Raw genomic sequence first — 23,623 nt, 5'->3', positions numbered from 1 at the left:
ACGAAGACATCTTCCCTGAGCTTTCCTCAGCGTTTGTTACGGGGAGAGCACAAGGCTATTTGACCAGGGCCCAAAGGGTCGGTGAACTGGGAAGAAGTGATACAATGTGATCGGCCTAGAGGGGCAGAAGGTTGGTGCTGGCCTGCGCACATCAGCACGCAGGGCTGAGACCAGAAGCCCTCCCCTCTAGAGACAAGGGCTATACACAGGGACAAGAAGTGATGTCACATAAACCCTTCTGAGGTCATAGACACTTTCCTCCTTGCCTCTTTCTGTCCCCCACCCCCACCTCACCAGACAGTCTTCTCCTGCCAGCAGCCCCTGCACAGCTGCACACACAAAGGTTGGGAAGGGTCAGACATCACCTGGGCACTGCTGGGTACAGGAAAGTGATGGGGAAGGGAGCAGTTATTCAGTTGGTAGGATCCACACTAGTATCCGCAGTACTGGGACTGGTGGATTCATGCGGTAGCTGAGTAGGTGGGATGGGAGTGAGGGGGATGGGGGAGCAAGCACCAAGAAGGAGGGGAGTTGTTCTTATCACTGGCTATTTTTATATTAACCCCCATTCCCATTACTTCTCAGTCCTCCTTTCCCCTCTTCCCTGTTCCCTGAGGTTGCCCCGCTGCCACACTACCCCATCCCCAGCTAACCATGGCATCAGAGGCAGAGAAAACATTCCAGCGGTTTGCTGTCTTCGGAGACTCATCCAGCAGTGGCACAGAAATGAACAACAAGAACTTCGCCAAGCTCTGCAAAGATTGTGGCATCATGGACGGCAAGGCGGTGACCTCCACGGATGTGGACATCGTGTTCAGCAAAGTCAAGTAAGCAGCAGAGATGGGGCGGGGGGGAGGAGTAGAACAAGCAGGGTAGTTGGTTGTGGAAGAGTTCATGTGGTGGCACCTTTGCCTGGGCCTACTGAGCACCTGCTGGGCCCCTGGCCCTCAAGAGACTAGTGATAGGACAAGAGAGGCGAAATCTGAGTAAAAGAAAGGTTGTAACTTGAAAGATAATGAGTTCATGCTCCAACGTTCCTGGATTTCTGTCTGACTAGAGCCAAGAATGCCCGAACCATCACATTTTCACAGTTCCAAGAGGCAATGAAAGAACTGGGCCAGAAGCGGTTCAAGGGGAAAAACCCAGATGAAGCCCTGGAGAACATTCATAAGCTCATGGAGGGCAAGGATCCGGCCACCACTGGAGCGACCGTGAGTGACGTCCTTCCTCTCTGGCCTTGATCCTACTTCCCTTAACTCCCTTCTGCTTCAGGCACCCCTACACCCTCCAGTGTCCCTAACCCTGCCAACAATAATACTATGGGGAGACAGGGCAGAAATCCCGCATTGGAACAGGTCTTTCAGAGGTGAGAAAAATGTGGCCCAGACAGAGGAAGTGACTTGCCCAAGGTGCTTAGCCATTTTAGAGGCTGGCATTTGGCCTAGCAGTTGAGACATCCCTTAAAGACAAGTGCACCCCACATAGAAGTTCCAGCCCTGCCCCTGACTCTAACTTCCTGCTAATGCAGACCTGGGAAGGAAATGGTGGCTCAACTAGTTGGGTTCCTGTCCAACTAGATCTAGATTGAGTTCTCTGCTCCCAGCCCCGCCATGGTGCACTTAGAGAGTGAACCAGTGGATGGGCGCTTGCTGACTATATATATAGTGAAATCCAGACACATTCCCAAGTCGCCAGTATCTGAGCCAGACAGCTAGGGTATGGTGGCTCCTGGGGGGCATTCCTGTAGAGAACTTGGTACCTGATCACCACTCATCCTGCTGCCATTATTGAAGGTTGACGCCACCTCTCGTCCACCTTCTTCCTTAATTGTCCCCTCTGTACTTTCTTCTTTGCATATTAAGCGTGGGGTGAAGGCCTCTGGGCAGCTGCCTGGTCAGAATGACTCTTCCTAAAACAGAAAAAGGTGCTCTCCTGCCCCACACACTGCACACGGTCCCAGGCCAGAAAGCTCCTCCCTCGTGGGTGAGCAGCTCTTGCCAGAGTTCCTGCCCTGAGAAAGCAGCACGGTGCCAGAAGCAGTGCAAGAGCTGCAAACACTTGATCGGAGGCTCTCAGGTCATCTGGGGGAAGGAAGAGGACTCAAACCCATTCTCTGGTTTGCAGAAAGCAACCACGGTGGGTGGAGTGGATCGTCTGACAGACACCAGCAAGTACACTGGCACCCACAAGGAGCGCTTTGATGAGAGTGGCAAGGGCAAGGGCATTGCAGGACGGGAAGAGACAACTGACAACTCAGGCTATGTGAGTGGCTACAAGGGCGCTGGCACTTATGATAAGAAGAAGTGAAGACGAGCCTCGTCCTAGCCTGTCAGCCCCCTGACCCTGCATCTTTAACACCAGGGAGCATGGGAGACAATAAACATCTGTGTGTGCAGCAGCTGATGGGCTCTGTCTAATGGGTGAGGGATGGGCAGGCCCACTGGTGTCATGAAAAGGAGAAGAGAATGTCCATGAAGCCAGGGTTTTCTGCCATATGCCCTTCACCTTGCTTAACCTCGTGCCTATAGTCCTGAGTTCAACAAATACTTCTAAGAATTGGGCTAAGGAGTATATTTCTTTTTTTTTTTTTTTTAATTTTATTTTATTTTTTTGACAGGCAGAGTGGACAGTGAGAGAGAGACAGAGAGAAAGGTCTTCCTTTTGCCGTTGGTTCACCCTCCAATGGCCGCCGAGGCCGGCGCGCTGCGGCCGGCGCACCGCGCTGTTCCGATGGCAGGAGCCAGGTGCTTCTCCTGGTCTCCCATGGGGTGCAGGGCCCAAGGACTTGGGCCATCCTCCACTGCACTCCCTGGCCACAGCAGAGAGCTGGCCTGGAAGAGGGGCAACCGGGACAGGATCGGTGCCCCGACCGGGACTAGAACCCGGTGTGCCGGCGCCGCAAGGCGGAGGATTAGCCTGTTGAGCCACGGCGCCGGCCTAAGGAGTATATTTCTAGGTAGGAGATGAACCACATGTGGAAGTGAAACTATGTGCTACTTGTGCGCGTGCATCCTGGTATCCACCTGCCTCTACCTCCCCAATTGGAGTAGCATGTGTGTTTTTTGTTTTTCTTTTCTTTTTTTTTTTTTTTTTTTTTTTTTTTTTTTTTTTTGACAGGCAGAGTAGACAGTGAGAGAGAGAGACAGAGAGAAAGGTCCTCCTTGTGCCTTTAGTTCACCCCACAATGGCCGCTGCTGCCAGCGCACCGCACTGATCCGAAGCCAGGAGCCAGGTGCTTCTCCTGGTCTCCCATGGGGTGCAGGGCCCAAGCGCTTGGGCCATCCTCCACTGCATTCCCAGGCCACAGCAGAGAGCTGGCCTGAAAGAGGGGCAACCGGGACAGAATCTGGCGCCCCAACCGGGACTAGAACCCGGTGTGCCGGCGCCGCAGGCGGAGGATTAGCCTATTGAGCAGCAGCGCCGGTCTGGAGTAGCATGTCTTGATTTGACAAACTGTGACCCAGATGCCACCAGGAGCTCCTTCCCAGTCCCCCACCTTCCTCATTGCAATGCCGATTTTGCTGAGTACGACAAAGAAACCAGCCAGTGTGGCCTGAATCCTGTTGTGAGTTTGGTTTTGAGCAGGGGTGAAGGCACAATCTATTTTAGCACCCAACCCAGAATCGAGTTCTGCCCCACCTCACCTCCAACATGGTACTCACAGATGTGAGTTTCTAACCTACTGTTCAGGTAGCCCAGAGAGATGGTCAGAAGTGGTGGCCACCAGGACTCTGGGAGCAGGAGTTCTGGCACAGTAAGGAAAAGGGAATTAAACCAGAACTCAGTCGATATATTTTTAACTTTTTATTTTGAAGTGGTTATAGGTTCACAGGAAGTTGTGAAATATGGTACATCCTTCTCACAGTTCCCCCAGTGGTTACACCTTAAATAACTTAAAGCTTTGCGTGACTGGGGCTGGGCCTGCTTCGTCCTCTGCCTTGTCAATGGCAGACCCTGGAGTTTGGGTGATGCTGGAAGGAGCTACAGGAAGGAAAGGGAGCAGAAACCTTTGGAGAATGAATGACAGGATGATAGAAGATAGCTTGACATTCATATGAGTCAAGGTAAGAAAGGTGGACGGAGAAGAAGGTAGAAAAAGGAAGGAAGACAGGACAGCTAACCTTGGGGAGAAGACAGCAGTGGTCACTGTGGGAGAAGGAGGGAAGAAAGGACAGTTCCAGTAAGGGAGGATCAATGTTGTCACAGAGAGGAGCAGGCTGCAGCAGGGCCGGGGGCCGGGGGCCGGGGGCCGGGGAGTGAGGCTGCAGGGAGTGCGCAGGTCTCAGGAGGTGGCTGGAGCTAGAGACACTCAGTGTGCAGGTGAGTGCAGGGTTAAGGGGACATGGAGAAGACAGAGAGCAGCAAGGTAGTGGGGATGGGGAAATGAGATGAGGAGCTGGGTGCCTGTTGCCATGGTATGAGCTAAGGCCCTGGGCTTCTGTCCCAGGATTCAGGATCTGGCCCAGTGAAAGGACAGTTACTGCCAACTGGACACAGTGAGCTTCTTGGGTGGGTTTTACTGTCTCTAGGAGAAGGGGGTTAGTAGTGGGGGTGGCGAGAGCATGGTAAACAAGTTAGAAAGAACCTGGATGAGAGCTAGGGCTTCGCACACTGATCAAAGCTCTGGACATTTTCCTATCTACATGACCTTTTGTGAGAGTCCCGCCTGCCTTGGAAGTCAGGGAGAAAGTCTCGCTACAGGGATCACAGTTTTAGAAATGGGGACAGGCTGGCCTATAGTGGTGGGGGCTGGGGGGTTTGGGAATTAGATTCCCTAGTAGAGGCCTACAATACCAATTGGTTCAGCATCATACCTGCCAGAGCAGAGCAGGTACAGATGTTTGTTGGTTAGGGTGCTGTTGTAGCGGCAGCTTGTGGAGGGCTGTTTGGCGCCCAGGCTGCAGACCGTGACAGGGAAGGAGTCCTGGGTCAGAGTGCAGTATTTGTTGTAGTTCTCACAGAAGCTCTTGCTAGCCTTGCAGGACTTCTGGATGGCTTTCCAAGGGGCATGTATCACATAGTGAGTCTTTGGGCAGTACCAGTGCTCTATTCTTCCCCTCACATAGGCCATCATACCATTACAGTAGCCCAGGAAACCCTTTATGAACTTAACTTTGGGATAGTCAATGTATAAGGTGCGGAAGTTCTCGGTGTCAGACTGCAGATTGATGTCCACGGAAAGAGCTGGCCCTAGAAAAAGCTGGAAGAAAAGGAGCCGGGCCACAGCTGCTGCCATTCCTCCTGCCGGCAAAGGTAAGGTGGTTGGAGGCAAGGATGGGACTAGAGTGGCTGCTGCCCCTCCCCAGGGTCTCCAGCATTGCCCAGCCCTCCCTGACTTTGAAGAGCTGGGTGGTACCTCAGAGATCGTCCAGCCCAAGTTCTCATGACCCAGAGGGAAGAGGCATCTGCCTAGAGCCACCCGACTGGTCAGCCACTGCTTCCCTCTCTTGGGCCGCTGCAGGCTCTCAACCTTACCCGGTCTGTGGGCTGCAACACTTGCAGCAAAAGAAGTCTGACTGGTCCTTGGGTGAGAGGATCTTCCCAAGGGGGACAGAGGAAGCAGGCTGAGCTGATGCTTCTCTGATGGCTCCATTTAAAGGACAGGAACTGAAGACAGCTGGCCTGGGGCAGCGGGGCAGAGAGGGGGAGTGGGGGAGCTCTTCTGCCCAAGGCCAAAGACACCCCAGAGGTGACATGAGGCTAGAAGGGTTTCTGGATGAAGGCCAGTCTGGGAGGAGGGAGTGTCCCACTGAGTCTGTGGAGCACCTGTGCTGAGGGGGTTGGAAAGTGGGAGGAAAGACATTGTTGTCTGGTCGTCTCCTCTCTGGTGTCAAGAGAACACTTGGTTCCAAATCCCTGCCAGAAGTCCCTAAGTTCCTGGGCTTCCTTTGATGTTTTCTCTGGCCCATTGGCCCTGAGCCTGCGGCAAGGTGAGAAGGAAAGTGCTGTTATGTTTCTGAGGAACAAAGTGCCTCCTTCCTGACCTTCTGAGAACAGAGGGCCCACCATGCTCTCTCTCCACCCACAGGTGGAGCCCACAGAGGCCTGAGAGGGTTAGCCCACCAAAGTACCAGGCTAATAATCGAAGGCCTCCCCGTGGACTCTCCACAGGCCCCATCATCAACACCACTCAACAACACTCCCCACCTGTGACCTCAGGCCCTGTGAGAGTCAGGACAGTTCTAGAAAGCTACACATGCTGACTGAAGCCTCAACATGGCCACATAGCCTAGACCAGAGGGCATGTGGACTGCCTGAGCCTGGCCAAATCAGATTCTTGCCATTGGTTGGTCTTCGGGCGGTTTGTCACACCAGGTCAAGGGCCAGGGTCCTAACTGTTGTTTACACTCACTTCTCTCCCTTTATTGGAGCCAGAGAGCTTGCTCCCTGGCACCTGCCAGCCCCAGTCCATGACTTCCACAAGGCTGATCAGACCTGCTCTTCCTCAGGGTATTGTGAGAGCTGGGACTTCCTCTTGGGAGAGCTGGGTCACTCTCACCCTGGAGAGCGAATGGGAAACAGAGTCAGAGGCATGAACCTTGGGCATTCCCAGGCCCACTATGTAGCTCAGGAGCAGGAAGTGTAGGGCCACAGAGAGACAAAGAACCCTAAACTGACTCTTTGAACAGCACAAACTGGGGTCTTAGACTGAATCCATCCTCCCCACAACTTGCTTCTCCTCCTGTGTGGTCTGTTTCCTCACTTGCCTTTGTGAGAAACCTGAAGAGTGGTCACAGACCCCATAACATCTCTCACCCACCAGAAGTAGGAAGCACTGTTACTGGTCAGTGTTGAGGCTTTTGGTTGAAACAGTCTGGGCACTGAATCCCAGCTCTGCAGCTTGCGTGCTGTCTACCATCCATCTAAATTAGCTAAACCCCTGGAAAACTTTCATTTCTGCTGTTCATGAGGGCAGAACTTCATACCTCCTGGTAGTATGAAGATCCATGAAGATGTAGTAAGAGTTTCTAACCCTGTGTGTGGCACATTGTGAGTCATCCAGATGAATCCCTCAGTTATGCAGTCTTATTTCAAATCCTATTTATTTATTTTATTTTAAAGGCAGAGATAGAGATAGACAGTGATGGTCCACCTGCTGGTTTACTCCCCAAATGCCTACAACATCCAGGGCTGGGACAGGCCAAAGCCAGGAGCCTGGAACTCAGATCAGATCTCTCACGTGGGTGACCCAGACCCAAGTACTTGATCTATCATCTGCTGCCTTCCAAGGATGCACGTTAGCAGGAAGCCAGACTGGAAATGGAGCCAGGACCCGAACACAGGAACTCCCATACACGATGCAGGCATCTCAAGTGATGTCTTAACCGCGGCACCAAATGCCCACCTCTCCAAGTCCTGCTTCTTCCTCTGCTCAGGTTCTCCTCTCTCCTGGACACCTCACATTCTCTGACTGGAGTAAGGCTCACTCGAATATGTCTCTCATACAACCACCAGATAAAAACATGTAGCCCCCTTTCTTATTTAAAACTCTGCAATAGTTTCTTGTTTCTTATAGGATATAGTCCAAATTGCATGTCCCAGGACATAAGACCGTTCATGGTCTTGCTCCTGTGCATGTCTGCACCTGCACCTGCACCTACATCCCTGCCTGCTTCCCACCTTGTGCCCCCAGCCCACCTCCATGCCCCTGCTTGTTCTGTCTCCTCCACCTGAAATGCTGCTGCTCTTCCCCCTCCCCCACTTATCTCCACCAATTCAATGGTGCCAGTTCATAGAGATACTCAGCCTAGTTCATATAGACACTCAGAGGTCCCATCTGAGAAGCCTCTACTGGAAGGAAGACCTCCCAGAAAGTGTGTACAGACAAGCAAGAGAGGAGAAAGCCCACACAAGCACAGGTCTCATCTGTACCCTTCAGGCTGCCCGACAGGACAACACTGAGCACAAGCCCGTGCAGGGTGCTGCCTGAGCCCGGCAGACTCAGCTCTGCTTTGAGGAAGTCAGCGAGGTTGTGGTCCCAGCCACGAATCATGCTACCTCTTTGCTAGCCCCTTAAGGTTTCAACTTCCCTGGGAACACAAAGGGGGCTTTTTGTGCCTCTTGGTCTTCCTTTCGTTTCCCACTGCCCTTCACCACCCGGAACCACTCCTACCGCTGCCACTCACCTCTGCATGGACTAGAGGAGTAGAACAGCACGTTGTAGGGGCAAGTTCAGGACTTACTATTGGATGACTTCTGAGCTTCTGTTTTCTCCTCTGTAAGATGGAACAACACCTTCCTTACCTCATCGGGCTGCAAGAATAAAATGAGGCAGCAGGCATGAAAGTGCCTTTTAATAATTTAACAATTTATAAATGGACAACTAGATCCTGCATGTCCCCATTAGGTCCTACACCAACTCACTTTTGACATCTGCAAAGCCTCTTTTATGCTCTAAATAGACCTGTGGGCAATACCCCTACCCAGCCCCCAGCCCTGCTCTGCCAAGGGACGGCCCCTCTAACTCCTGGCTTAGAATTCATTCATCTTCATAAAGCTTTTTATGCTTACTTTAAAATATTTTTTAAATAGTTAGATACTATCTGAAAATCACTTTGACGAATTTTGTGGGGAAATGCAAAGGTGAATAAGATCATTCTAGTTCAGGTTAGACTTACTCTCCCCTGGGATTTGGCACACACACACACACACACAGACATTTGCCACAAAGGCTAAGTGCAGGGCCAGGGAAAGTGCTGAGTAGGACTGAGGGAGGGACCTTTGAGCCCCGCTGCGCCCGTCTCTCTAAGTTCTACCCTAGGGGTGAGTGTTGGACAGAGTGCTTAAGCTGCTGCTTGGCAGACCTGTGTCCCCTACCGGAGTCCCCAGCTGCTCTGCTCCCAGTCCAGCTTTCTGCTAATGCACACCCTGGGAGGCAGCAGTGATGGCCCAGGTACCTGGGTCCCTACCACCCACGTGGGAGACGCAGATTGAGTTCCAGGTTCCTCACTTCGGCCTGACCCAGCCCTGAATTTTGCAAGCATTTGGATAGTGAACTGGTGGATAGAAGACTTCTATGTGTCTGTCTGTCTGTCTCTCTCTCTCTCTCTTTCCTTGTTTCTCTTTCAAATTAAGTGAAAATAAAAACTTTAAAATAAAATTCTGTCCTGGAAGTGCTGACCCATAAGATATCTTCTTCTGTTCTAACATCCTTATCATGGTTTCCTATGCTCCCAGGGCCGGCCTGGGGTCTGTGGGATTCGTTTCCCTTCCACTGGACTTTGCAGGTACAAGAATCACCCTGGAGATGAAGGAGCTAAGTTCCAGAGTGTCAGTAGTTTGCTCAAGGTCACAAGTCTAATTCAGCAGTTCTCAAGCAGAGACAGTTCGGTAATGTCAGGAGCAATTTTTAGCTGTTACGATCAGGAGGTGTTACTGGAGTTTACCAGGGATAGTGGTAAAATCCTGTATGGATTGTTCCCACAGAAAACAGTTATCCAGACAAAGATGCAAACAGTTCTGAGGTTAAGAAGAACTGGTCTAGTTAACGAGATAGTCGAATGACCTAATAAGAGCAGACTTACCTGTGCCTTATGTATTTAAAGGAATTAGTAATTATCTAAAATTTATATTTTTTAAGATTTATTTATTTATTTATTTGAAAGGCAGAGTTACAGAGAGGCAGAGGCACGGAGAGAGAGAAAGATCTTCCATCCACTGGTTCACTCCCCAGATGACCACAGTGGCCGAAGCTGGGCCAATCTGAAGCCAGGAGCCAGGAGCTTCTTCTGGGTCTTCCACTTGGGTGCAGGGGCCCAAGGACTTGGACCATCTTCCACTGCTTTCCCAGGCCACAGCAGAGAGCTGGATCAGAAGTGGGGTAGCCAGGACTTAAACCAGTGCCCATCTGGGATGCCGGCACTGCAGGCAGCAGCTTTTGCCCGCTATGCCACAGTGCTGGCTCCTAGAAAAATTTTTTTAAATATTTATTTGTTTGAAAGGTAGCGTTACAGAGAGAGACAGTAGGAGTGAGAAACCGTCCATCTGCTGGTTCACTCCCCAAATGCTCACAACAGCTAAGGCTGGGCCAGGCTGAAACCAGAAGCCAGGAATGCCTCCCAAGTCTCCCACATGGGTGGCAGAAAACCAAATACTATCTGCTGCCTCCCAGGTGAACTAGCAGGGAGTTGAATCCTAAGCAGGGTACCCAGGACTAGAACTGGCATTCCAATATGGGTTGAGAGCATTCCAAGCAGTGGCTTAACACACTGCACCACATCAGTTACCCCAGAATTTTGTTAAACAGATTTTGAGTGCCTTTGTGCTAGTTCTCCTATCAGCAAAAGGAGTAACTAGGGGCCAGAACTGTGGTGCAGTGAGTTAACACCCTGGCCTGAAGCACCGGCATCCCATATGGGCACCGGTTCGAGACCTGGCTACTCCACTTCCGATCCAGCTCTCTGCTATGGCCTGGGAAAGCAGTGGAGGATGACCCAAGCCCTTGGGCCCCTGCACCCAAGTGGAAGACCCAGAAGAAGCTCCTGGCTCTTGGCTTCAGATCGGCACAGCTCTGGCCATTGCAGCCAATTGGGGAATGAACCATCAGATGGAAAAACCTCTCTCTCTCTTTCTCTCTGCCTCTCCTCTCTGTGTAACTCTGACTTTCAAATAAATAAATAAATCTTTAAAAAAAAAAAAAAGGAGTAACTGATAGTTCACCATTGAAACAATAACTGTGAGTTATTTTTCTTGTAAAGATAACCCTCTGCATGCCATCATTTTTACATTCTCTCCCTTCCCTGCCCAGTGATAAGCATTTATAGAACAACTAGCTGCAGGGAGGGGTGCGCCTGCAGGAATGATTCCCCGCGATTGAGAAGAGCCCCAAGACCTTTCCCCAAGTGTGTCCTCATGATTTCAGTGGCATTACTTTTGACTCTGTCCAACTCAAATTGCTCAAACAGCATACTGTGTCATGGACAATTTCTGAGTTGTCCTTGAACCCAAAGGATTGCTTCAGCAATCTCAACCTTAGCTGCTGTGTCAGTTCCTCTATCTGCTAACCAGCTCTGTGCATTGATAATGAGCCAAACTGGGACTGGGATTATTCAAGAGAGGACTAGATGTCTTCTAATCTAGAGCTTGAATCAGGATCACTTACATGCAAGGCACTCTGCTATGTCCTTTGGAAGGTACAAAAGAAGTATAACGGGTGATGCCAGTCTTCTGGGAATTGACAGTCTAAGCTAGAGGAGAACAATTATTTAGAGTAGCTCAAAAAGTTCATGAAACATTGAATTTAAATTTAATTCCAATTTAAACTCTTAATTCTAAATTAAATGCCAATTGCTTAGCCTAGCAGTTAAGATGCTGGTTAAGATGTATGGATCCCATATCAGAGTACCTGGGTTTGATACCCAGCTCTAGTTTCTGATTCCAGCTCCCTGTTAGTACAGACCCTAGGGAGCAGAAGTGATTGCTCAAGTAATTGATTCCCCACACACCAATATGTGGAAGACCTGGATTGAATTCTTGTCTCCCAACTTCAGCCTCAGCCCACACCTGACCATCACTGGCTTTTGGGGAGTGAATCAATGGATAGGAGTTCTCTCCATCTCTTGCTGTTTCTCTGCCACTCAAATTAAAAAAAGAGAGAGAGAGAGAGAATTTTATTTGCTGGAAAATTTTTTGAAACCCATGCATAGATTTTTTAAAAATATTTATTTATTTGAAAGGCAGAGTTACAGAGAGAGAGAGAGAGAGATCTTCCTTCTGCTGGTTCACTCCCCAAATGGCTGCAACGGCAGGAGCTGGGCCAATCTGAAGCCAGGAGCTTCTTTCCAGTCTCCTACATGGGGGGTAGCAGGATCCCAAGCACTTGGGGCATCTTCTGCTGCTTTCCCAGGTGCATTAGCAGGGAGCTGAATTGGAAGGATTGGACATGAAATAGTATACATATGGGGATTTACCCACTATACCACAGTGCCAGCCCCACCATGCATAGATTTTTATAATACTAATCTTCCATGAACTTTTTGAAGTACTCCCATCTAAAGGAAGAAATAATGATTCAAAATTATGTCTTAAAGATAGAAAATGCTTTAGGAATGTAGAGGAATGTAGAAAAATCTCTCTGACTTGAGACTCAGAGGCAGTTTTCCTAGGGGAAGGGCAATGTGGGGGCCCTGGATGGGTAATGAGGGGTTGGGTGGAGATAAAGAAGACTGAAAGACATGTCTGAGGAAAGGGAGAGCATCAATCTGGTTGCTGTCTCAGTGCAAGAAAGTCAGAGCTAAAGTTGGAAAGACTCTTTTGCCAATTGTGGAGGCCTGAGTGTCAGGCTACGGAATTTATACTTTATTCTATACATACTGGGGAACTGGCCAGGGCTTGGGAGACAGGGTGACCTGCTCACCCCTAGACCAGGTTCCTCTCTCCTGCATCCTGGCTCTCTAACTGCAATGGTCCGGGAGCCAAGGATTTCAACCTTATGTCAGTGCTCCCTCCTCCAGATCCACAGCTGTTCCAGGAAAGGTCATGGGAATCGAAAGACCCGAGGCAAGTCTCACATCTGACCCCAACTTGCTGTGTATCTCACTTTCTCATCTACACAAATGAGCCCATTCCTCTTACTTGTCCAAGGATCAACTAAGTTAGAATAACAGAACTTGGATCTGCTCCTGCTTGCAGGGAGTCTCATGGGCTTTCCATTGGTATCCAGAGGCCGTGTGGAACTCCGGAAGAGAGAGAGAGGAGGCTCAGCTCTGAAGGGTGGGCACCAATCCAGGCCCAGCCTCCTCTCTGCCCTCCCTCCCCCCTCCTAAAGCAGGCAAGAGGAAGCAGCAGCTGTTGTCCCGTGGGGAGCACAGGCACAGGTCCACCTGGCACAGTTGGGATTTTCACAAGGCCCGTCCCAACTTAAACACACAGCAGCAGCCTGGAGAGAGCTTGGACCGACAGAAGGAGCGATGGCGCTGGAGTGAGAAAGTGGCTGGGGTGGAGGCTGCTCCTGTGAGGGGCTCTCCCTTCCCTTCTCTCTCTCCATTGTCTTCAGCTCTCCCCTTTGCTTCTCTTCCCTTCTGCAAGCTCCATAGCCAGTCCTCGGCCTGAAGCCTGAGTCCTTTTGTTCTTCTGGACCTTGTTCCCCTTCCTCCAGCTTTTCTCTTGCCCCATAAATGCTATGAAATAAAGTCACAAAATTATTCTAGCAAGTGCAAAGTTAAGTAGATCTTGCAAGCCGAATGGCTGAGGCACAAGGCAGATCACCTTCCCGAGCCAAGTAATGGCGACAAAGCAGAGGTGTCGCCTAGTTGTAGGGATGGTGTTGCAACTCTTCTACTTCAGTTTCGTGTGCAGACTTCAGTCTTCCCTCTTTTCCCTTTGACCCGATTGTAGGGCCATGTTTATTTCACTTGCACACAGCACCGAGGCAGCCTTCTGGAGAGCCCAGCATAATGGCGCTGAAGAATAAACTAGGGTAATTATAATGACAGGAAAACACAAGAGCAGAGGGCAGTTCAAATCGTGGTTTGGAAACATCTCATTCTAGGATAATGGGAAGTGGAAGGGAGACTCTGGCTGGGAATTCAAACGAGTTCATAGCCTCCCTCCCCCCATCTCCTCCCACTGCAAGGGCTGGCCCCTGGGGATATGCGTTTGATCCACAGACCAAAACCATAGATTTTATCTGCAAACACTTGCGTTTCCACAGCAGCAGGCACAGACCACTCTATCCAGAAGTTTAGCCTGCAAAGATTAGGCACCTTAACAAAGAAGTGAGCTCTCCCCACTGCCAAGGCCTTGCTCTCTGAGAGCAAATGAGCCGACGGAGGGCTACGTGCACTTGTTCTTGGTTCTCGTTTGCCATCTAGTGGCAGATCCCATTTCCAGCACCACTTTGTCTCCCGAAGATCCTTAACCTATCTACTGCTGTGCTCTCCTGCTTTGAAAATGATCCCACCACCACCATGCCAGCCCATCTTCCTGTCTTGAAATCCTAGCTTCTAGAATACAATACAAACGTTATGACCGAGGTGGTTTACGTGATCTCTCTGCATTTTAATCCACACAACTGCCCGGTGATTCTTTGAGCAGACGGGTGCTCTCTCAGGTCTGCCCATTGCATTCAGGAGGAAAGTCCCAGCCCTTCCAATGGTCCCCATGGTTTTCCATTACCTAGCCTCCAGTCCTTCTCTAACCCTCATTCACCTGTTCTAGTCAGGCCAGACACCTGCTGTTCCTCCAGTGCCCCAGGCACTTGTGTGCTTTGGGGCCTTTGCAGTGCTGTTTTCTCCACCTGGGGCCGTCTTCCCTCAGGCACGTATACCTTCTCTCTCTTATCTTGGAGTCTCTGTGCCAGAGTCACCTACCTCAATAACCCTACTTGGAAAGCAGGATCCACCGACACCTCTCCTGTCCTACTTTCTTCCTTAGCAAGGCTCACTTGTGGATTGTTTTTTCTGTCTTGACCCAGTGGAATGTAAGCTCAACAAAAGTACACCTTTTGTTTCATCTCTTTGCTTCACTTAAGCAGTTTGGTACATAGTACCTTCTTCGCTCTCATATATGTGTTAACTACATGAAAGAAGCAGAACCTCAGATTTGGAAATTGCCTAACAGGTGGATTCTGAAAACAAAAATACTATTCATCTCTGTCTTCCAGGCCTTCCCACTCACAGGTGGTGATGCTCCTGTGCCTTGGTATCTCGTTTCTCCTGAGAGTCACATTCCAAGCACCTGGGTACCCCAGTACATCCCTGGCCCAGACTGTCCCTGCCTCAAGGAACAGGCTACACCAGATAGAGGAAGGGCTAAGGCAGGATATGGAGAGCAAAAACATCAACGTCATTGAGGAACAAATATTTGCACAATGGTTAAGTTTTGCAACTTTCAATGAAGTAGGGATGCAAGTAGTAAGAATGAGGGGTGTTGAGTGCCTTTCGAGGTAAAGACAGGTGGCCTTAGCACCTGGAAGTGGAGCGGCCCTGAGGAGTGAGTCACCCTGGAGCGACTGAGCTGCTGGGCATGTGACTGTGATGACTCATCCACTACCCTTGTCTCCATCTCCTCCAAAAGATAAGCAGTGTCCCTGGGTGACAATAAACCAACACAGCTTTCTAAGCTAGTCTGTCTAGAATACCTCAGGTCAGAGAAAAGGCAACCCTTAGCACCACAGTGTTCCGCTTTCCCCCAGATCACAGAACAGGGGTATAGTGGGGAGAAGATAAATGACAACTGTCCCTGAAACTCATCTGGGTTGACACCTGTGTCAGGTGCTTTACTAACAAGTCATTAAAACCACATGGCCCGGGGCCAAATGTAGTGTAGTCTTTGAATGCTAGGATTCAAGCTTCCTCATTGCTAAACATGTTCAGGCAGGTGCAGTAGCTCCATAGGTATCCACTTATTTGGAACACGTAAGTGGAGAGGCCTGAACCTGATTCATTTCCTTACACAGAGACTGCGTTCCAGTCCGCTCCCAAATAGAAGGGGCAGAGCTCAGGCCATCTCTTAAGGAGCTGGGCAGCGAGAAGAGCCTTTCAGAGATCTTACAGCCCAGATACTCTGCGTCCTCAGCCTGCCGAACAGCAGGTGCAGGACAAGGACTAAAGAGGTGAGTCTTACGACAAGATTTGACGAGGAGTGAGATGGGGCTGGGTTCTGACCAGGTGAGAGTACCCTCTGCTGAGTAAGAAAGTGGACAATGGACAGAGTCCATCTCAGGGTGGGGATGGGGCGAAGGATGAGGACACACATTGAGGAGAGGGAGAGTGAAGAAGAGAGAGAGTGATGTTGGGGGTAGACACAAAATGGAGAAGAGAGGGCCATGGTGAAGGGGGTAAGGAGACTTGGAGAAGATGAAACATAGATGAAGGGACAGGGGCCACAACGAGGGAGCAGAGGTAGAACAGAGAGTGAGAGGCAACAGGGACAGAATGAAGGAGACTAGGGATATGAAGCGAGGGGAGTGGGCTAGGGGATGCGGTAGCAGAAGTAAGCACACAGAGGGAGAAGAGGAGACGAGACAGAGAAGAAAGAAGGAGCTAGAATGAGCAGGGGCAGGAATCCTGATTTCTCAACTGAACCCCTCTGCTGTCTGCCCCCAGCGACCCTAACCCTCCATTCTGACTGTTCTCCCCAAGAGAGATGACACGAGCCCAGGTAGGATTCTGCTCCCTGTTGCTGCTCCTGCTGCTGGGGCTGTGGGTGGCCAAGTACCCAGTCACTGCCAAACCCAAGAGCATGACCTCGGCTCAGTGGTTTGAAACTCAGCACGTGCAGCCCAGCCCTCAACCATGCAACTCAGCAATGAGCCGCATCAACCGGTACACAAAACAATGCAAAAACTTCAACACTTTCCTGCATGAGTCCTTCACCAGCGTGACCGCCACCTGCAACACCCCCAACATAGCCTGCAAGAATGGCCATAGCAACTGCCACAAGAGCCCACAGCCTGTGTCCCTGAGCACGTGTGACCATGTCTCAGGGTCATATCCACGCTGCAAGTATAAAGAGAAGCATCTGAAGAAAGCTTACATAGTGGCCTGTGACCCTCCCCAGAAAGGGGACTCCTGGCATTCCAAGCTGCTGCCTGTGCATTTGGACAAAATCTTTTAGATTTCCAGACCTCCTCACTCTTTGGCTGAGCCTCACTTTCCTCTCCATACCTCTGAGTTACTACTCCTACACCCAGAGCATTATTTTCCCCCCTCATCTCCTGGTTCAGGCTCTTTTGAGAAGTGGGGTGGGGGTTGGGCAGGGCTTGAGGCTGACATGTAGGTGAACTGAGCTCCTGTGAGGGCTTCATCTTGTGTTGCCATTTTCCCAGAAGTGTGTCCCGCAGAGAGAGGATGAACCAGCTCAGGGGCGGGGGGCGGAGGGGGAGGGCCTGGTCTATGCCTTTACCTGTCACTTCCCTGTCCCATCTTACTGTGGCATCTTGACAAGGGGAGGGAAGAAATGTGTGGGACTTAAGGACTGAATTGTTCTTGTTCTTAAGCCAGACTTCTTCTCCAGCTCTGATGCGGTAGGGAAGTGACCCGTGTGGAGAGAGGTGGCCAGAACGAAGGAAGATAACAAAAATCCCTTCATATTTCTATAGCACGTCCTGCTCTTCGTGAGCCCTCTAATCTCCTGTGAGACAGAACTGACAGGGATTACTTGCTTTGCAAGTAATGAGGAAACTGAGATTTCAGAAAGCTTAATTCGAGAGCTGATTGGACTGGTTGGTAGCAGAACCTGGACTTGAACTTAGGTCTCCTAACTCTAAATATAGGATGATTTCTACTACACCCAGTGGGGCAAGCAAGGAGATCATCGCAGGGACGAGAGGAGAACTAGGTGAGAGTTCACTCGTGAAGAAATGCACCCTCAGAGCTCTGAAACGCCAGCTACCCTGTGCTGGCTGCAAAAAAAAGGCTACTACCTTGCTAGCCAAGAGACGCGTTATGAGGCGCTCCAGGATCTCTCCCCCAACCCCCACCCCAGCTGCTCCTCCCCTTTCTCTAGCCCAGTGCTCTTCCAGCCTGGGCCCTGGGCCTGGCTCTGGCTAGATCCCCTTGGCCTGAAGGCATAGGGTAAGGGGAGTGTCCCTGCTTCATCCCCTTACCAGGATCACATTTCCCCTGACCTTAAGGGACTTCCGTGGCCCTGAGCCTGCTTGTCACAAACAGGCTGGTGGGAGCTGCCAGAGCTTCCTTCCTCCTGATAGCGATCTCCCCTACCTCAGTGTTTCCCTGGCTCTCCACACTGGCAGTGCGCCCGGCCCTGAGGGGCTGAGATATGGAAATGCCATCTCCCTGTACCCTTGCTGCAGATGCCGTGCCTCCCTCCCTCGGTAGCACGCGGAGCTGGAGAAGCCATGCTGTACCTGTGCACTGACCGAGCGCGGAAAGCCTCTCCCACAGTGCCACGGCCCTGACCGTCCCCAGCCTCTCCCTCATCTTTTATCTCAGCCCCAAACTGTACCACGTCCCGTGCCCACCCCACTTCAGAGTCACCTACACTGCTAAACTTTTGTGCCGCCTCTTATCTACTGCTCCCACACCCCTAACCACACCATCAGAGTAAGCTCTGGAAGCAAACAGAATCGGATGGAAATCATGGCTCAGTCATTCCCGGCTACATGACCTCAAGCAAATTACTGAACCCTCCTGTTTCCATAGGGTAAAATGGGAGTGTTCTTGTCTCCCACCCAGGATTGTAGGAAGATCTACATTTATGAAACTCTAATCAGTCCCAGCAGGCACTCCATAGATAAATGGATAACAAGCAGTGGTGGTGCTGTCTGTCTTTGGAAAACATGGAGACCAAGGCAAACACCCCAGCCAAGTCTCCTCGGCGACTTTTTTCTCACAGAGCAATGGTCATGAGTGCACCAGGGAACAAGTCTGCAGGCAGAGTCCTGCTAGGTGGGACATGTGGTTGGAGTTGATGAGCGGAGAGTGAATAAAGAAAGGACGATCAAAAGACGGGAGAAGAACATTGGACAATTTGGAGCATGGAGCCAATAAGTTGACAACTTGGCTGTGCCAGAGGCTTAAAAGTAGAAGAACAATAAATACACATCGTGGTTAAATGCCAAACAGCTGTGAGAATCACTGTGCCCTGGAATGGGACCATTGCCATCATAAAATGGACTTCGGAGATACGTGAATAAATCTGTAGTTTATCCAAAATCTTGATTTGCTTTGTACTCTTCTATTCACTGTACTATATACATTTTGCTATTCTGAAAGGTGGTGGTTTTCAACTTAGGTACACAGAGGAGCAAGATATTGGGGGAAGATGATTTTCCTCTCTACTTTATTCTTTGTTCACAACTCTTTATATTCTTCGCAGATGATTTTCCTTACCAATATTATGGTTTTGGAGATGGCCTCCTCAGAATTTTGAACTGGTTAAAGTTATGCCTTTAACGCATACTCCTAAAATAAAAACTGAAAAATGCAAATTTTTCTTGGTTTTGTGGCAAAGCGGGTTAAGCCATAGCTTGTGACGCCAGACTCCCACATCAGAGTGCCTGTTCTAGTCCCAGTGGCTCTGCTTCCAATTCAGCTCCCTGCTAATGCACATGAGAAGGCAGCAGAAGATGGCCCAAGTACTTGGGACCCTGCTACCTACATGGAGAACTCAGATGGAGTTCCTGGCTCCTTAGCTTCATCCTAGCCCAGTCCCAAATAGTATGGCCGTGTAAGGTGTGAACCAGTGGATAGAAAATCTTTCTCTATGGCTCTCCCTGTCTCTCTGTCACTCTGCCATTCAAATAAATTAAAATAAATCTTTTTTAGAAAATTTCTTCTTGAAAGATTAATGACCTAAATAATATTAGATAAGCCAAAAGTTCTAAAGTAATCTGTGGTAACAGGGGTTAGAGCATGTATAGCCCTAAGGAGAGGCACTAACTGCCAAGGGACCTGGGGGAGACGCTGGAGGAGCTGGAAATGTCCTACTCTGGGTCAGATATGTTTGGAGTGTGAAAACTCATTGGAATGTACACTTCAATTTGTGTACTTTACTGTATGTGAGTTATGCCTCAATCTTTCAAAATCCTCCAAAAGCATATTTCTTAAGGATGATTTTATTTACATGATTAATGATAATATATCAATCAATTCTAAAAAGACTATGAAATAATCAAATCATAGAATTACAACATGATCTAATTTCTATTCTGCCTTGTACTAATTGTTAAGTTAAATAGTACTTGATGTATTTATTAAGTGGTTATAAGTATTGTGGGCTCAAAAAAGTATAGATAATGTTCTTCCTGAAGTTATTTAGCTAACATATTTTCCTATTATTTATTTATCTTAATTTTTAGCAATGTGAAAATTCTTAATAATTATTTTATATATAATGCTATAGTTTTCACAACCATTCATTATTACTGCATTTTTCTTAAAATAGTAAATATGCATTTAAACATCTTCTGGTTGACAGAATTTCAACATTTTCTAAAGTTCATAAGGGAAATTTCACTCCAAGTTACATGTACATGCTCACCAATATTTTAAAGTGAGTATTCAGATATTAACAGTGACTTCAAATGACCTGTCTTGTTCTCATCACTGATGCTTTAACTCATTAGATTTGACAGTAACCCAATCTGTCACATGACCTTGATCACAGCCAAGTTTAGGTATGCCAGGAATAATGTTGAAATAGGCATTTGATTATTCAGCCTTCCAAAAGCCAAAGCCCAGGTCCAGGATGATAGTAATTTGGACCAAATGCCAAAGCTGACTGAGCCTTAATGCACTGCCACTTGAAAGGTGAAGAATGAGAAAAGAGACTGATTGGTTGTAAGTTTTCTGTTGCTAGGACTAGGAGCCTAGAGTGGGGAGAGGGTGTCCAGTAATGCCCAGCCTTGTGTAGCTGGCTTTGAAGAGAATTATTTCAACCTGGATTTAAGGAACAGAAATGGAGTCCAGGACAGGGAATAACCCAAGAGCTGCAGCGCGGATGATCTGGCTTCCCTAGGAGTCATACTATCAGAGGCAAATTAGATATCAGACTTTTCTGCATGACCCTGGTTCCCAGAAGTCTCCATACCCTGAAGTAAATGGGCCACCAACATTATGAAGAGGGCCAGTGGAATCTGTGAAGAGACGGGTCTGGCTCTCAGGGGTAGGGTGTAAGAAGAGGAAATGCCTTTGAGATCAAGGCCCTTCTCTTCACATTGGCCCTCTTCATAGTGTCGATAGCTCCAGGGGATAACCCTAGAGCAATGGAGCAAAAACACACCAACAGCAACAACAACCAGGGAGCCTCCTCTCCAGGAGAGCCTCCGTCCCTGGCCTCACACTGTTCCCACGCCCCTGCACAAGTGGGCTTCTAAAAGTCCTTCAAAGACTTCACACCTTCCCTTCAATGTCCTCTTCCTACCCCTATGTAACCATGGAGGGGAGGGAAGCAGAGCAATGATGGCTCTTACCAGTAGGTTTACCTGGGTGGGACCACAAAGCCAGTAAACTTGACAGTGGATATGAAGCCGCAGGGGCATGAGAAAGTCCATGTTGCTATCAAGACCTTGTAGGAAGTCCATGGGTAAGGAAAGATATCTGCCCATGATAGAAAAACCTCTTTACTAGGGAGGTAAGAGTTTCCTCTGCCATACAGAGGCTCCTACTTCACAAAGAATTATGTGGATAATTGTTTCAGTACTTAGAAAACACTTAATTCAGTGGCTGGCATGTAGGAAAAGTTTGAGAGGTATTAGCATTGATATTTATTACTGTGATGTCAAATGTTGAGTGGCCAAAACTGTGATGAATGGACCAGGCCTGACTTCCGTGACAGAACAAAGATGTAAACAAAGGAGGCCAAACTCCTCCTCATCCTCTTCATGCCAAAAAGGCTCCTTCCTAGCCAGGAGTAGATAAAGTAAGGTTCAAGGTCAGCTGAAGAGGACAACATGCATTAATTTCTCTAGGTAAGGTGATTTGCAGTGGGGGGAGGGGAAAAGGTAGATGTTTTCATTTGGAGCAATGAAAAAAAAAGCTACCAGGAATTTTTTAGCCTATTCTATTTAAGCTAAGTTTTTCTTATCTCTGTCCTCCATAATCCATGAATCCAAAGATAAGGAGAAGTTGGATGATTTAGAGTCACTAAGTTTTTAGCATGCCCTCTGCTATGACTCCTACCAAAAGGGTTCAATCATCACAGCAACTGATGAAGACAAGGCTCTAATGACATTTCCAACTTTCTCCCCAAGAGGTTTAAACTAGTCCCTAGGTAAGCTTCCTATCCTCTCGGTTCCGTCATGAAAAACCCCTATGTTTTCCCTTCCCTCTGATTCATCTGAATTTCCCAAAACCTCCTCCGATGTTCACAGCCCATGGTCCTCCACTGCTTTCCAACAGTTGATTACAGTGGGAAAGCATCATGGTGAAGAGTGAGCATCCCAGTGCCGCGGCTCAATAGGCTAAATCCTCCACCTGCGGCGCTGGCACACCGGGCTCTAGTCCCGGTTGCTCCTCTTCCAGTCCAGCTCTCTATTGTGGCCCGGGAAGGCAATGGAGGATGGCCCAAGTCCTTGAGCCCTGCACCCGCATGGGAGACTAACGTAGAGCCTTGGAAGCAGCAATGATGGCTCAAGTAATTATGCTCCTACCATCTACATGGGAGACCTGGATTGATTCCTGATTCTTTGCACTGCCCTTAGCCCAGCCTCAGCCATTGCTGGCATTTGGGGAATGAACTAGATTGGAGCTCACTCTCACTCTCGCTCTTGCTCTTTTTTCTCAAATAAATAAATTAACATAAATAATTTTTAAAAAAAAACAACTATGTACTCTGGGTGGGCATTTGGTGCAGCAGTTAAGATTGCCACTTGGGATACCTGCATCCTATATCGGATGGTTCGAGTCCTGCCACTGCTACAATTCAGCTTCCTGCTAATGTTGCACACTGGTAGGCAGCAGATGATGGCTTGAGTAGTCGGGTCCCTACCACCCAAATGGAAGACTCAGATTGAGTCCTAAGCTCCTGGCTTCAGTCTGGCCTAACCCTAGCTGTTGTGGGCATCTGGGAAGAGAACCAACATATGATAGATCTCTCTCTCTCTCTCTCTCTGTATGTCTTTTAAGTAAAGTTAAAATAAATAAAAATGTAAAAAATAGAGGTCAAAATTGTGAAATAGCGGATAAAACTACAACCTGCAATTCCAGCATCCTGGAATTCCAGCACTGGTTTGTGTCCTGGCTGCTCCACTTCTGATCCAGCTCCCTGCTAATGCACCTGGGAGAAGCAACAAAAGATGGCCCAAGTGTTTGGGCCCCTGCCACTCACATGGGAGACCTGGAAGAAGCTCCTGCCTCCTAGCTTCAGCTTGACCCAGCCCTGGCCATTGCATGGCATCTGGGGAGTGAACTAGCAGATGGAAGATCTCTCTATGTGTCTTTCCCCCTCTCTCTGTAATTCTGACTTTCAAATAAATGTATTTTTTAATTTTTAAAAATAATAACTATGGGCCAGCGCCACAGCTCAATAGCCTAATCCTCCACCTGCAGTGCTGGCACACCAGGTTCTAGTCCCAGTCGGGGCACCAAATTCTGTCCCAGTTGCCCCTCTTCCAGGCCAGCTCTCTGCTATGGCCTGGGAGTGCAGTGGAGGATGGCCCAGGTCCTTGGGCCCTGCACACACATGGAGACCAGGAGAAACACCTGGCTCCTGGCTTCAGATCAGCACAATGCACCGGCCGCAGCGTACCGGCCGCGGCGGCCATTGGAGGGTGAACCAACGGCAAAGGAAGACCTTTCTTTCTCTCTGTCTCTCTCTCTCACTGTCCACTCTGCCTGTCAAAAAAAAAATAATAATATGGGGGCTGGCACTGTGGTGCAGCGGGTTAACGCCCTGGCCTGAAGCGCTGGCATCCCATATGGGCGCTGGTTCTAGTCCCGGGGAGTGAACCATCGGACGGAAGACCTCTTTCTCTCTGCCTCTCCTCTCTCTGTGTATCTGTGTAACTCTGACTTTCAAATAAATAAATAAATCTTTAAAAAATAAATAGTAATAACTATGAACTCTGGACATTTCTTAAAAAATCATGAAGGCCAGCATTGTAGCACAGCAGGTTGGGCTGCTACTTGCAACACTTGCATCCCATATGGGTTCCAGTTCCAGTCCTGGCTGCTCCACTTCTGATCCAGCTCCCCAGTAATGTGCCTGGGAAAGCAGAAAA

At 49.2% G+C, this 23,623-nt stretch overlaps 3 protein-coding genes across 3 annotated transcripts; 2 read left to right on the top strand and 1 right to left on the bottom strand.

Moving 5' to 3' along the window:
* Window positions 1-654: 654 nt before the first annotated feature.
* TPPP2 (tubulin polymerization promoting protein family member 2) lies at window positions 655-2,307 on the top strand. Its single transcript, XM_062206594.1, has 3 exons — window positions 655-827; window positions 1,058-1,211; window positions 2,125-2,307. The coding sequence occupies exons 1-3, from the start codon at window positions 655-657 to the stop codon at window positions 2,305-2,307; spliced, it is 510 nt and encodes a 169-aa protein (XP_062062578.1).
* A 2,467-nt stretch (window positions 2,308-4,774) lies between these two features.
* Window positions 4,775-5,236, bottom strand: RNASE13 (ribonuclease A family member 13 (inactive)). Its single transcript, XM_062204661.1, has one exon. It carries the CDS (start codon window positions 5,234-5,236, stop codon window positions 4,775-4,777), a length of 462 nt encoding a protein of 153 aa, XP_062060645.1.
* Window positions 5,237-16,086: 10,850 nt separating this feature from the next.
* Window positions 16,087-16,557, top strand: LOC133769462 (ribonuclease 8-like). The gene has a single exon (XM_062204660.1). It carries the CDS (start codon window positions 16,087-16,089, stop codon window positions 16,555-16,557), a length of 471 nt encoding a protein of 156 aa, XP_062060644.1.
* Window positions 16,558-23,623: the final 7,066 nt, after the last annotated feature.

The sequence above is a fragment of the Lepus europaeus genome, chromosome 11, assembly GCF_033115175.1.
Source record: "Lepus europaeus isolate LE1 chromosome 11, mLepTim1.pri, whole genome shotgun sequence".
NCBI classification, from domain to species: domain Eukaryota; kingdom Metazoa; phylum Chordata; class Mammalia; order Lagomorpha; family Leporidae; genus Lepus; species Lepus europaeus.
The sequence above is the reverse complement of the archived record's forward strand: the minus strand, read 5'-3'. Positions and strand labels throughout refer to the sequence as shown.

Bases quoted from the DNA above. Each gene is read 5' to 3' on its own strand.
- LOC133769462 (XM_062204660.1), top strand. From the start codon at position 16,087: ATGACACGAGCCCAGGTAGGATTCTGCTCCCTGTTGCTGCTCCTGCTG.
- TPPP2 (XM_062206594.1), top strand. From the start codon at position 655: ATGGCATCAGAGGCAGAGAAAACATTCCAGCGGTTTGCTGTCTTCGGA. The intron at 828-1,057 runs GTAAGCAGCAGA...CTGTCTGACTAG, and splicing joins ATCGTGTTCAGCAAAGTCAA to AGCCAAGAATGCCCGAACCA. The intron at 1,212-2,124 runs GTGAGTGACGTC...TCTGGTTTGCAG, and splicing joins CGGCCACCACTGGAGCGACC to AAAGCAACCACGGTGGGTGG.
- RNASE13 (XM_062204661.1), bottom strand. From the start codon at position 5,236: ATGGCAGCAGCTGTGGCCCGGCTCCTTTTCTTCCAGCTTTTTCTAGGG.